General features: G+C 37.7%; 1 protein-coding gene across 1 annotated transcript; it reads left to right on the top strand.

Moving 5' to 3' along the window:
- Positions 1 to 5,240: 5,240 nt before the first annotated feature.
- On the top strand, positions 5,241 to 5,771 carry LOC124722194 (MFS-type transporter clz9-like). Its single transcript, XM_047247392.1, has one exon. It carries the CDS (start codon positions 5,241 to 5,243, stop codon positions 5,769 to 5,771), a length of 531 nt encoding a protein of 176 aa, XP_047103348.1.
- The last annotated feature ends 6,164 nt before the right edge of the window (positions 5,772 to 11,935 follow it).

Here is an 11,935-nt window from a genome sequence, read left to right as displayed (position 1 = left end):
ATACATCCACAAAGACATTTCCATTTTATTATACTCTTTCACTTCAAACTGGAATAGATCTATATGACTTACTGTGGCTGTGAATAAATACATGGGCCCTATATCACCCCAAAACCTTTTCTGCTCTTCTATTAGTAATAAGCAGCTTCCCACAAAATGATGTATCCATTCTCCATCTACTACACACTTTATTGCTTACATTATACTGCTTTGAAGTTGGCATGAACCAAGTGTACACTCATACAAGTGACTTATATATTATAAGTAGAACTAGCTTGACCATCCCAAGTACAGGTCATTTTGTTCAGTACAACATGAAACATTCAATCAAACAAAACCCATGCTCCAACATGCTAGCTTCCATTTCTCCCATGATGCTAATTCCCTTGGCATTTATTATCATTCTAAAATCTTATATGGTATTGCAACATACTGATTACAATTTCCACTAGGCTTTTTGTCAACCTACCTTTGTCTCATTCTGAATCACTTCTCTTATTTTCATTTCTCATCCTCCCACAGCTCTTAAACTAAACTCTGTCCGTAAAGTCCTTAGAAGGCCCAACAGTACCGACTGGCCGCCATGTCATCCTCAGCTCACAGGCGTCACTGGATGCGGATACAGGGGGGGGGGGGGGGGGGGGGCATGTGGTCAGCTCACCGCTCTCCCAGCCGTATGTCAGTTTACAAGACCAGAGCCACTACTCTCAATCAAGTAGCTTCTCAGTTTGCCTCACAAGAGCTGAGTGCTCCCCACCTGCCAACAGTGCTCGGCAGGCAGGATGGTCACCCATTCAAGTGCTAGCCCTGCCTGACAGTACTTAACTTTGGTGATATGACAGGAACCGGTGTTACCACTGCAGCAAGGCCATTCCCAGAGCTCTTAGTACCTTCATATTTACCCTTTGCTCTTTATTTAGTGGTTTTTAGTCTCACCACACTCTTTCTCTTCCTGCAGTCTATCCACCTTCCTTTCACAGAATTTTCTGAACATATCCTCACTAGTACTTGTAGATGTCCTTGTCTATGTATTCTGACCTTCTACCTTCTGACTCACTTTTCTGATGTATGACCTCCTTTCGAACCCTCCTCACTCTGATATTCAGGTTGTATCAAAAAGAATCATCCAATTTAAAGAAAATCATAACTATTATGTTATTTGAGATATGTGCATGAACAGCATACCATTGGAAAGAGCAAACTCTCCAGTTTTACATGGTTCCCACTAGGTAGCAGCAGTGTGCACCCACTTCAGTTCTGGTAAAAATGTTTTCACAACAACAGAAAGCATTTTGTGATCTACATTTTGTGTAATGTGGGTCAGTAATAACTATTCAACATGCCTCTCATGTTAGGTATGGTGTGGATCCTCCTACAGTACAGAGCAATAGACAATGGCATGAATAATTCTGAGAAACAGGTTGTTTGTGTAAAAGCAAATCGCCGAGCCCACTCCGAGTGTCTGACACAGATGTCAACCACATTTGCCATAGTTTCACAAGGAGTCAGCAGAAATCCGTTTGCCATGCAGCTCAACAGCTCATCATGCCCCCGATGTCTGTCTGGATTGTGTTGTATTGAATGCCTGGAGAGAATTCAAAATAAAAAGACAATACTGTTTTTGAAAGAGGCCTAGTTTAAATATTCGCACAGAAGTATGAAACTAGAACAGCAAGTGGGTACACAGCATGTCTCCTGTTTCTCATTTGGAATACTTGAGTCAGCTGAAACCAAGTATTATCAGACAGAAGTCTGTAGAGGCTAGTATTCTATTCCTGTCTAATGGATAGTCTATCCATCAAGGAAGCTACTGATGTTAACTGCAGTACTTGGACTAACACACTAATTTTAATTTTTTTGCAGATCATTCTCAGTTTGCAAGAAAGTCTAAGTGAAAGTGCCAAATATTAGTTTGTTTCTTCACTTGACACAAAACATTATTTCTTAAATAATGTGCTAAAGTCATGGCTCTTCATAAAACAAGGCAGATGAGAGAAACACCATTCAATCTCATCACTCTCATCTGTTTCCAAAGTAATAAGAAAATGGAAAAGACTCAAAACTTAATATTTTTGTGCAAACAATAGGCTGGTTTCCATCCCAAAAAACACACAGAATAAGCAACAGTTCAAAATATAAATGGTTTTATGGGCACTGGAAAAAGGAGATCATACACAGAAGAACCAAAGTAACTGGTAGACCTGCCTAATATCTTCTGGGGCCCCTGCGAGCATGCAGAAGTGATGTAGCATGACATGGCATGGGCTCAACTAACGTCTGACATAGTGCTGGATGGAACTGACAGCATGAATCCTGCAGGGCTGTCCATAATTCCATAAGAGTGCGAGGGGGTGGAGATCTCTTCTGAACAGCATGTGGCAAGGCATCCAAGATATGCTCAATAGTTTTCATGTCTGTGGAGTTTGGTGGCCAGCGTAAGTCTTTAAACTCAGATGAGTGTTCCTGGAGCCACTCTGTAGCAATTCTTGATGTGTGGGGTGTCGCATAGTCCTGCTGGAATTGCCCAAGTCTGTCGGAATGCACAATGGACATTAATGGATGCAGGTGATCAGACAGGTTGCTTACGTTCATGCCACCTGTCAGAGTCATACCTAGATGTATCAGGAGTCCCATATCACTCCAACTCCACATGCCCTACACCATTACAGAGCCTCCATCAGCTTGAACAGTTCAACTGACATGCAGAGTCCATGGATTAATGAGGTTGTCTCCATACCCGTACACATCCATCACTTGATACAATTTGAAACAAGACTTGTCCAACCAGGCAAGTTTCCATTCATCAAGAGTCCAATGTCACTGCCGATGGGCCCAGGCAAGGGGTAAAGCTTTTTGTCATGCAGTCATAAAGGCTACACGAGTGGGCCTTCGGCTTCAAAAGCCCATACTGATGATGTCTAGTTGAATGGCTCGCATGTTGACACTTGTTGATGGCCCAGCATTGAAATCTGCAGCAATTCTGTCAAATTGAACATTTTCTCTTCAGTCATCATTGGTCCCACACTTGCAGAATCTTTTTCTGGCCACAGCAATGTCAGAGATTTGGTGTTTTACCAGATTCCTGACATTCACGGTACACTCATGAAATGATCATACTGGAAAATACTCACTTCATTGCTACCTTGGAATGCTGTGTCCCATCACTCGTGTGACAACTACAACATCACATTCAACATCACTTAAATCTTGATAATATGCCATTCTAGCAGCAGTAACCAATCCAACAACTGCGCCAGGCACTTGTTATCTTAGATAGGTGTTGCCAACCACAGCACCATATTCTTCCTGTTTACTTATATCTATATTTGAATATGCATGCCTATACCAGATTCTTTGGTGCTTCAGTGTATGACCGCCTATGTAGCTCAGTGGCTAGCATATCTGACTCTTATACCCAGGTTCGATTGCCAGTACTGGCAAGTATTTTTTCTTGGTGGGAGAACTGGAACGGGGTACGCTCAACCTCATGATGCCAACTGAGGAGCTACTTGAGTCAGAAGTTGTGACTCAAAGGTCAAGAAAGCTGACAATAACCGGGAGAGCAGTGAGCTGGGTATGCCCCTCCATACATCAGCTGAATGATGCCACTGGCACAGGATGACTCGATGGTCAGCCAATCTTGATTAGCCCGCCTGGGCCAGAATATGGAGCTGTGCATGCTTTGCTAATGTTTTCATTGCCTTATAGTTACGACTGTGAAGCTATTTTCAAATTTATGTGAAAGTAGGCTACAATTTATCGGAATGGTCATACTTAGGTCCATGTTCAAGGACTCATCAATCCACAGACGTACTACTGGTAGCATATTCATAGCAATTCTTCCACATAATCAGACTTCACAGTCAAAGGCATGGCAACAGGGTGGCAATGCTGATGGCATATGCACTTAAAATTAAAGGGGGGCCATCCTAACAACACGTGCTGTAAAATGAATGACCTCTTTATTTTTTATATTCTGATATAAGTAAACTGCAAACAAGTCACATAACAAGATATAGTTTCTGACAAGAATAATGAAATTGTCACATTACAACTTAAATAAGGGAAAGGATTGCTCCTTGAGAATTCTTACCTTGGGATACTTTCCATAAAAAATAGAGCACTCTAGTGGCAACTCTAAGAACTATGAAATCACACTGGCAGACCTTTTTTCAGAGAGCATAGGAAGCCGTGTTGTATTTAGATGATGTTTGCAGCCTGAGGAGTAATTTTACAGATTTTCATGTTTCAATGTACAATTTAGCTATCATCCATAGAAGATATAAATAAAATGTAAGCATCACTATTGATATTTCTTAAATATAGTGTTGTATGGAATTGTTTAATTAAGCTATTGATGCCCTAAGTGATAAACATATAATTGTGTATTAGAATTGTGTTTTAGAATGATGTTTTCTTTTATTGTGTACTTGGTTTTACATTGGGTCTCTATTCTGGCTGCATACTGGGACATGTCCCAAAATACAACCATATGTTTCATCTACAGTTCACTTATGTTCAGTTTTCTTTTCAGATCGGCAGAAGTAAGGCGAGAAGAAAAAGAGAGAAACTAGTTGCAGAATGTACAGGGGCAGCTGCCAGTGAGGTTACCATGTGAAAATGATCTGTACAATAAGCAGCTGAAGTGAGTGTCAAAAAGTACTCTCACTAGGCACATCGAAAAACACAAATTGTCTGGTTAAAATCATTTCAAATATGTAGGCACCAATGCTACACAAAAAGTCTTCACCATTGAACAAGAGAAAGAACATCTTTCTTATGCAGGTCTACAGAATGGAACTTTGGTGTGAATGTGGATGATTTGAAGAAGTTAGCCTCCTAATCAGGGTTATGGGAGGAACAGCAATTGGCTGGAAGACAATGGTATAGAACCTTTCAGATGTCTTACAAGAACATAATTTCCCTAAGGAAACTGGAGTCAACTGGTCCAGGCTGAATGGTATCTTTCAAAAAATGCAATATCAATTTTTTAAAAGAAACTTCATGAAGTTTATTCCAGGTATGGTCTACAACCTCAAAAAGTGTGGAATCTTCATGAAACAGGGTTTTCTGCAGTATACAAACCATTGCATGTAATTGGCAATATAAAAGCCAAACAAATTGGAGCAGCTACTTCAGGGGAAGAAGGAAGTAATGTTACAATGATAGCCTGCATGAGTGCTGCATGATCATTTATTCCACCAGCCATTATATTTCCAAGGGTTCATTACAAGGATCACATGTTAAATAATGCACCACCTGGCACTCTTGGTATGGCTGCTTCTCGTAGTTGGTCCAATGCCAAACTTTCTGTGAAATTTCTAAAACATTTCATTTCCATAGTGAAACTCTCTCTGGGCACTGAGGTACTGCTTCTTATGGACAACCATGAAAGTCATCTCTCACCGGAAGCAATAAATCTGGCTAAGGAAACTGGTATCATCATTTTGACTTTCCCTCCCCATACCAGCCACAAATTACAGCCATTGGATAGGACCGCCTTTGACCCCATGAAGACACACTATAATAACGCATGCAGGGACTGGATGCTCAGTAGTCCTAGAAAGACAGTTTCTATTTATGATGTTTCTGCACTAATGGGCAGGGCATTTCCTTTGGTTTTCACTACAAACAATAAAACTGCTGGTTTCAGGTTTACTGGCAGCTGGCCATTCAATGAAGAGGTGTTCAGAGAAGATGAATTATTACCTGCAGAAATGACAAAGAAGCCATATCCTGGAAGAGCTGGTGAAATCCAGTCACCAGAATGAAAATAACAGAGAAGAGACAAGAGAAGAAATGTCTTTTCTAAGCGGTCCTTCATTGCAACCATCTGTCTCTGCTACTCCAGAACACATCTGTTCACTCCCAAGAGCACTTCCCACGAAAACTTCTGGTAGAAGAAGAAAACATGGAAGGCATATGATTGTCACTGATACATCAGAGAAACAAAGAATTGAAGAGGAGAAAAATAAGAAAAAGAAGTCTTACTCGAAGAAAGAAGCCCTAAAATGGCAAAGCAGGTTTATCTTCTTTTTCTTCTTCTTCTGATGGTGATGATGATGAAAAAAATTTCTTAGCTTAGCAGTAGCTCTGGAGGTAAAATGTTTTATTCCTCTTTCGAAGAAGAGGATTTCTCATCTTTCTTCTTATCTGAAGGATCAACACTTGGGCCATTACTGTTTATAATATTTATAAATGACCTGCCCAGCAATATGCCATGCAAATCTGTACTTTACACAGATGATACAACTTTCATCAATTCAGAGAAGGACATAAATAAACTGAAGGAGCAAAGTAAAGATTTTCTCAGATTATCCAATATGTGGTTCAAAGCCAATGAGTTAGCAATTAACTATGAAAAGACTGTAAATATATCCTTCAGCTTATCCAATGCTGATATTGAGTACACTTCTACCAAACTTCTTCGCATATACTTAGATACGAAATTAACCTGGCAGAGTCACATAGGCAACATATCTCGAAAGCTTTCACGAGTTATCTATCTAAAGAAAAAATTATGCACCTGTGTTTCTGAAAGCCTGCTGATTAATTCCTATTACGCATTCTTTCATTGCCATATTAGCTATGATATTCTTCTATGGGGTAATTCTCCATGGTCCAGGAAAATTTTTATTTGGCAGATGAATGCCATCAGGACTATCTCTGGGATTGCAAAAAACAACATATCATGTAGGTCATACTTCAAAGAATTACAAATAATGACAGTCCCTTCTCTTTTTATATACAGCTGCCTTTTGTACATAAAAGAAAACTTTAACAGTTACAACCTTAGGCAGTCCATTCATAATCATAACCATCGTCAAACATTTAAGATAGACATACCAACAACTCGACTCAAGAAAACACAAGACAGTAATGAACACATGGGAATAAGGCTTTTCAACACATTACCTGTGCAAGACCATTGTGTCTCTCTTAACATATTTAAAAGTAAAACTAAAAAATGGCTGAAAGACAAAGCTTTTTACAGTGTTAAAGAATTTGAAAACTCTTCAAAAATAGACCTGACTTACGAAACAACTTTCAACTCTGTTTGTACCTCTTCCTAAGCTTTTTTTGTCTCCGTAGTTCCACATTTAACTGTTAAACATGTGGAGAAATCCTTATGTATGAAATGTATTCTTTTACTATGCACATTCTTTAAAATGCACACTATAGTTATGTGGGATATCTTTATGTATCAAATGTATTCCTTTATTATGTATGTTCTTTTAAAATGTACACTTTAGCTTTGTGTGATACCTCACAATAGCTAAATTTCTTAATATGTAAATTGTGCATTACTCATGACGACATCGATTGCATGTAAATGCTTAAAGATGAATAAATAAATAAATAAACACTCTCTTGTTCTCAAAGCAGTTGGGCCCTATTCATATTTGACATCAGTGACAGATCTTATGTTTACTATGCTGGAATAGTTTTAGAAAATACAGAACAAGATTAACATTGAAGTTCTTAATAAAATGAATGGTCCATTTTATATTCCCTAAAGTTGAGGACATCAGCACTGTTAATCGTAATAACATAGTGAAGGAACTACTAATAAAAACTATTGAAAGCCTGATAACTGAAATCTACAACGCTTTTGAAAGGAAACTGACCATCTGTGCAATACTCATAGACTTAAGCAAAGTATTTGATTCAGTAACACATGAAACAATTGTTAAAAAATTAGACTCTTATGGTACTCCAGGCAAAACACTTAATTTGATTAAGTCATACCTAAATAACAGGCAACAGTCAGTATATGTGAACAATGAAAGGTCAGATTTAATGAAAATTGAGAGAGGAATTCCACAGGGCTCAGTTCTTGGACCCTTCCTCTTTATTATCCATGTTAATGACTTCTCAAACTATATAGCCTGCAAAAATGTTTTATATGCTGATGATAAGACCATGATCTCCACAGGTGAGAGTATGCAAGAGGTGGTAAACAAAAATAATGAACTTTTTGAAAAATGTAGGGTATGGTCTATTGCTAACGAGTTATGTATAAACAACACAAAAACAGAGGAAATTTATTTTAATCTGAAGGTATGGAAAGCAGAGAATCACAGTGTCAAACTACTGGGACTAAAAATAAACCAAAGGTTCTCATGGGATGACCATATAAGCTATCTGACATGCAAAGTTGCACGCGTAATATTCCTGCTGTATATAGTAAGAAATTCTGTCAGTAAAAGTTTATTGATGCTTTGCTACTATGCATTCTTTCAGTCATGGCTACAATATGGGATGCTGTTATGGTGTAATTCACAAGGCACAAACTGTGTATTCAAATGGCAAAGAAAAAGCAATTAGATGTTTACAAGGCTTGGGTCCAAGAGAAAGCGGTAAGGAGCACTTCAGTATATTAAACATAATGACACTCCCAAGTCTCTATACGTATAACTGCTTAATATACGTAAAAGAAAATATACAACAATTTACACAGAGAAAGAATTTACATCTGCACAGCACTCGCAACAATTGCATGCTTGATATACCATATTTTAGGCTGTCACAGACACGCAACAGTCACAAACACCTAAGTCTAAAGTTATATAATAAATTGCCACAATAGGTCAAAACCCTCACCCACCTTAAATTTAAGGAGGTATTAGGCGCATGGCTCAAAAATAAAGCACATTACTCAATTGAAGAAGATCTTGGAAGTAATCTGAAAGGATTGTATAGACAATGAAATAATGTAGCTATCATTAACTAAATGTGTAAAACCGTATAATTAATTCATGAACATAAACTGTATAATGGTTATTGCTGAAACTGTCTGATTACTAAGAAGTTTATGTATTTATATGTATTTATGTATATGTAAAATGATGATGTGAGTAAAATGTACAAATTACTAACTGCTAAAAGATGTATGTATATGTATGCATACTGTCTAATGTAAAAATTAGTAACAACTCTACTTATATGAAATATGTAAAATGTATTTTGACGAAGCCAGTTGCGTGGTAAACATGCTGAACGACTAATAAATAAACATATAATTCCACTGGTGTGTTGCGGGTTTCATTCACTCAATATTTTACTCCCACGATCTCTTGTTTTAAGGTAAAATAACTTTTGTGTTTGGACCTAATCAAGAAACATGTACTATCTAATTTCAATATTATTCTTTCATTCATAAAACAAAGAAACTGAAAAATATTATTGTGTGCCATTGTAGAACCACCATTGTCCCAAGGTGAAAGTATAGGTTGCACCTTGGCACAAGTATCACTGAATTCTTTATTGATGAGTAATGACGTAGTTATTGGAGTTAGCCTAACTGTTGCTCAACATTATCTACAATGGCTGCCTGTGAGGGGGTAAATTTTCAAATTTCTTATAAACAATGTACATAGTATAAAAAAATAAAAATGTAAAATCATCCCAAGGTACAATCCTTTCCCCTCCAATACTCAGAGAGCAAGCAAATACTGACATGAAGGATCTATAAAATGCATTATGGCAGTACTCTATAAAACATCAGAAGAGGTAAAACATCAGAAGAGACCACAAGACGAATATCACTGAAACCAAGAACAGTTAGCTGCTGGTATTTCTTACAACTACCTGTAACAAGTACTCACTGGTATACTAGAACTGCTGCTAGTTCGTGTGAAAAACGAATTCTGGTATGAAATAATTGTATTTAAATGCCGGAGACTGTAACAGATATCTCTCGTAAGGTATGCTTTGGCCTATGTCATTAATATGTCTACCAGTTAAGACCGAAAATTAATGAACTTTTGCTGCCATCTTAACTTACTGGTACCGTATATAACGCAGCTTCTGCGCTGATCGTAGTTTACGACCTTTACCCGTCCACGTTAGTTCTTCGAGTGTGTAGAGTATTTGCGGCAGTCACTGCGCAATGGCACAGTTCATATATTCCGGGTGCGTTCAGAAATGTTTTTATGATGCTCATTTCAGTTTCGAGATGCTTCTCTTTCCTCTTAACTTCTAGAGGTTAACTGATTTTCCCTATACCTGTGTAATAATGATAGTCTAAAAGGACAATTTTCGTTATTTGTATTTCAAAAACAATGTTTTCATAGACTTGTTGCATATAGTTCAGGAATTTCAGCAGTATCATGCATTTCAGAATTTGCATGCAATGAGCTCTTACCAACTATTTTTTATAAGCAGTAGAAAATAAAGCCAAGGAGAAGTTGAACGATGTCATTCATTGGTGGGATGAGGTTGTGGTGTCACGAAGTACGACCAACTTCACCTTTCAGTGATTTAGCAAAATGTGGCACCACTGTACGTGCGCTTTATTCTCTCGGATACATTCCATTCCAAACGTAAGTCATGACAGTGCAATCAACCAATGAGAACCAAGTTTCTATCAGCCAATAAAAACGTGCGGCGCGAATAGACTGGAAATTAAGTTCTGGCGTTTAGAAAACATTTGTATGTCAGTAAATGATTAGAGAAACGAAAGGAATATTCGCCACGAAACGTCTGGGAGCTGCAAAAGCCACAAAACGTAACAATTCAGCAAACCATGAAACTTTGTGTGTTGCCTCCTTTTATCCCTACAAAACCATGATACACTTTGATGTTTAATATTTCGTGTTTTTTAAAGTTTTAGTGTGGAATTAATTGAATATCTGAATATGAAGTCTATGGCAGCGTAAACGTTGTGCACCAGTGAAATACGAAATGAGTATTCATACCACCACAAAACCAAGATTCGCAATGAAATTTTATATTTTGTGTATGTAGACCTAATTTGTACTGTGAACGTCATTAAAACCTTGGATACAGAATGCTTGCAGTGTAGCGTGTGTTTCCTGCTTAACTTGAACTGAAACTTTTGAATTTGTGTCCTCTGTGGCGTTGGCGAATATTGTGCAAGGTTAATGGTGAGAAAAATCGTGGAATGATGTTTCGTTAATTACAACTGGTAATGAAATGTGTGTTAATACTAGAAATTACCATCTGTTTAGCTAATTAATGCCAAACTATTACTAACAAAATTCCAACCACAGCAAAATCATGATTTGATTTGATTTATTGATCCATCTTTAAGCATTTTCCATGCAATTGATGTCATACATAGCTACATAATAAGTCACACCGTTTTAACATGTTCAAGGAATATGTATGGTTTATACTAGACACATTCAGTAATCATTAAATATAAACGCGTCATGCAGAATGACAAAAGGAGAAACTGTATGTGTAACACACCACACATGCTGAGAAAAACACTTTAACAAATGTAAATGAGATATAGATGTTACTCATTATGAAAATAAAACGCAACAGTATGATATAATAACATTTTCGGAATAGCTCAAGATAATGTAGCGGTCACATCTTAACAGCAGCTTTAGTAGATTATATCATTTTTATTACATATTTTAAATTCTTCCATCGTGTAGAAGGCGTTTTGTTGAAGCCACCTTTTTGTAATGTTTCTGAAGACATTCTGTAATGAACTGTGTGCTGTAGGTGGTAACATATTAAGTAATTGTATTCCTGTTGTTGTTGTTGTGGTCTTGAGTCCAGAAACTGGTTTGATGCATTTCATTTCATTTATTATCATCCTTTTCATCATCTACATGATATAGGAATTGTCATAAATTGTCCAGAATATGCACAGCAGCTCTCCATGCTACTCTATCCTGTGCAAGCTTCATCTCCCAGTACCTACTGCAACCTACATCCTTCTGAATCTGCATAGTGTATTCATCTCTTGGTCCCCCTCTACGATTTTTACCCTCCACACTGCCCCCCAATACTAAATTGGTGATCCCTTGAAGCCTCAGAACATGTCCTACCAACCGATCCCTTCTTCTAGTCAAGTTGTGCCACAAATTTCTCTTCTCCCCAGTTATATTCAGTACCTCCTTATTAGTTATGTGATCAACCCATCTAATCTTCAGCATTCTTCTGTAGCACCACA

This window comes from Schistocerca piceifrons, chromosome X (genome assembly GCF_021461385.2).
Source record: "Schistocerca piceifrons isolate TAMUIC-IGC-003096 chromosome X, iqSchPice1.1, whole genome shotgun sequence".
Taxonomy (NCBI): domain Eukaryota; kingdom Metazoa; phylum Arthropoda; class Insecta; order Orthoptera; family Acrididae; genus Schistocerca; species Schistocerca piceifrons.
Note: the sequence above shows the minus strand (reverse complement) of the source record. Positions and strands in the feature narration are given on the sequence as shown.

Excerpts from the sequence above, each read along its gene's own strand:
- LOC124722194 (XM_047247392.1), top strand. The coding sequence starts at position 5,241 with ATGTTAAATAATGCACCACCTGGCACTCTTGGTATGGCTGCTTCTCGT.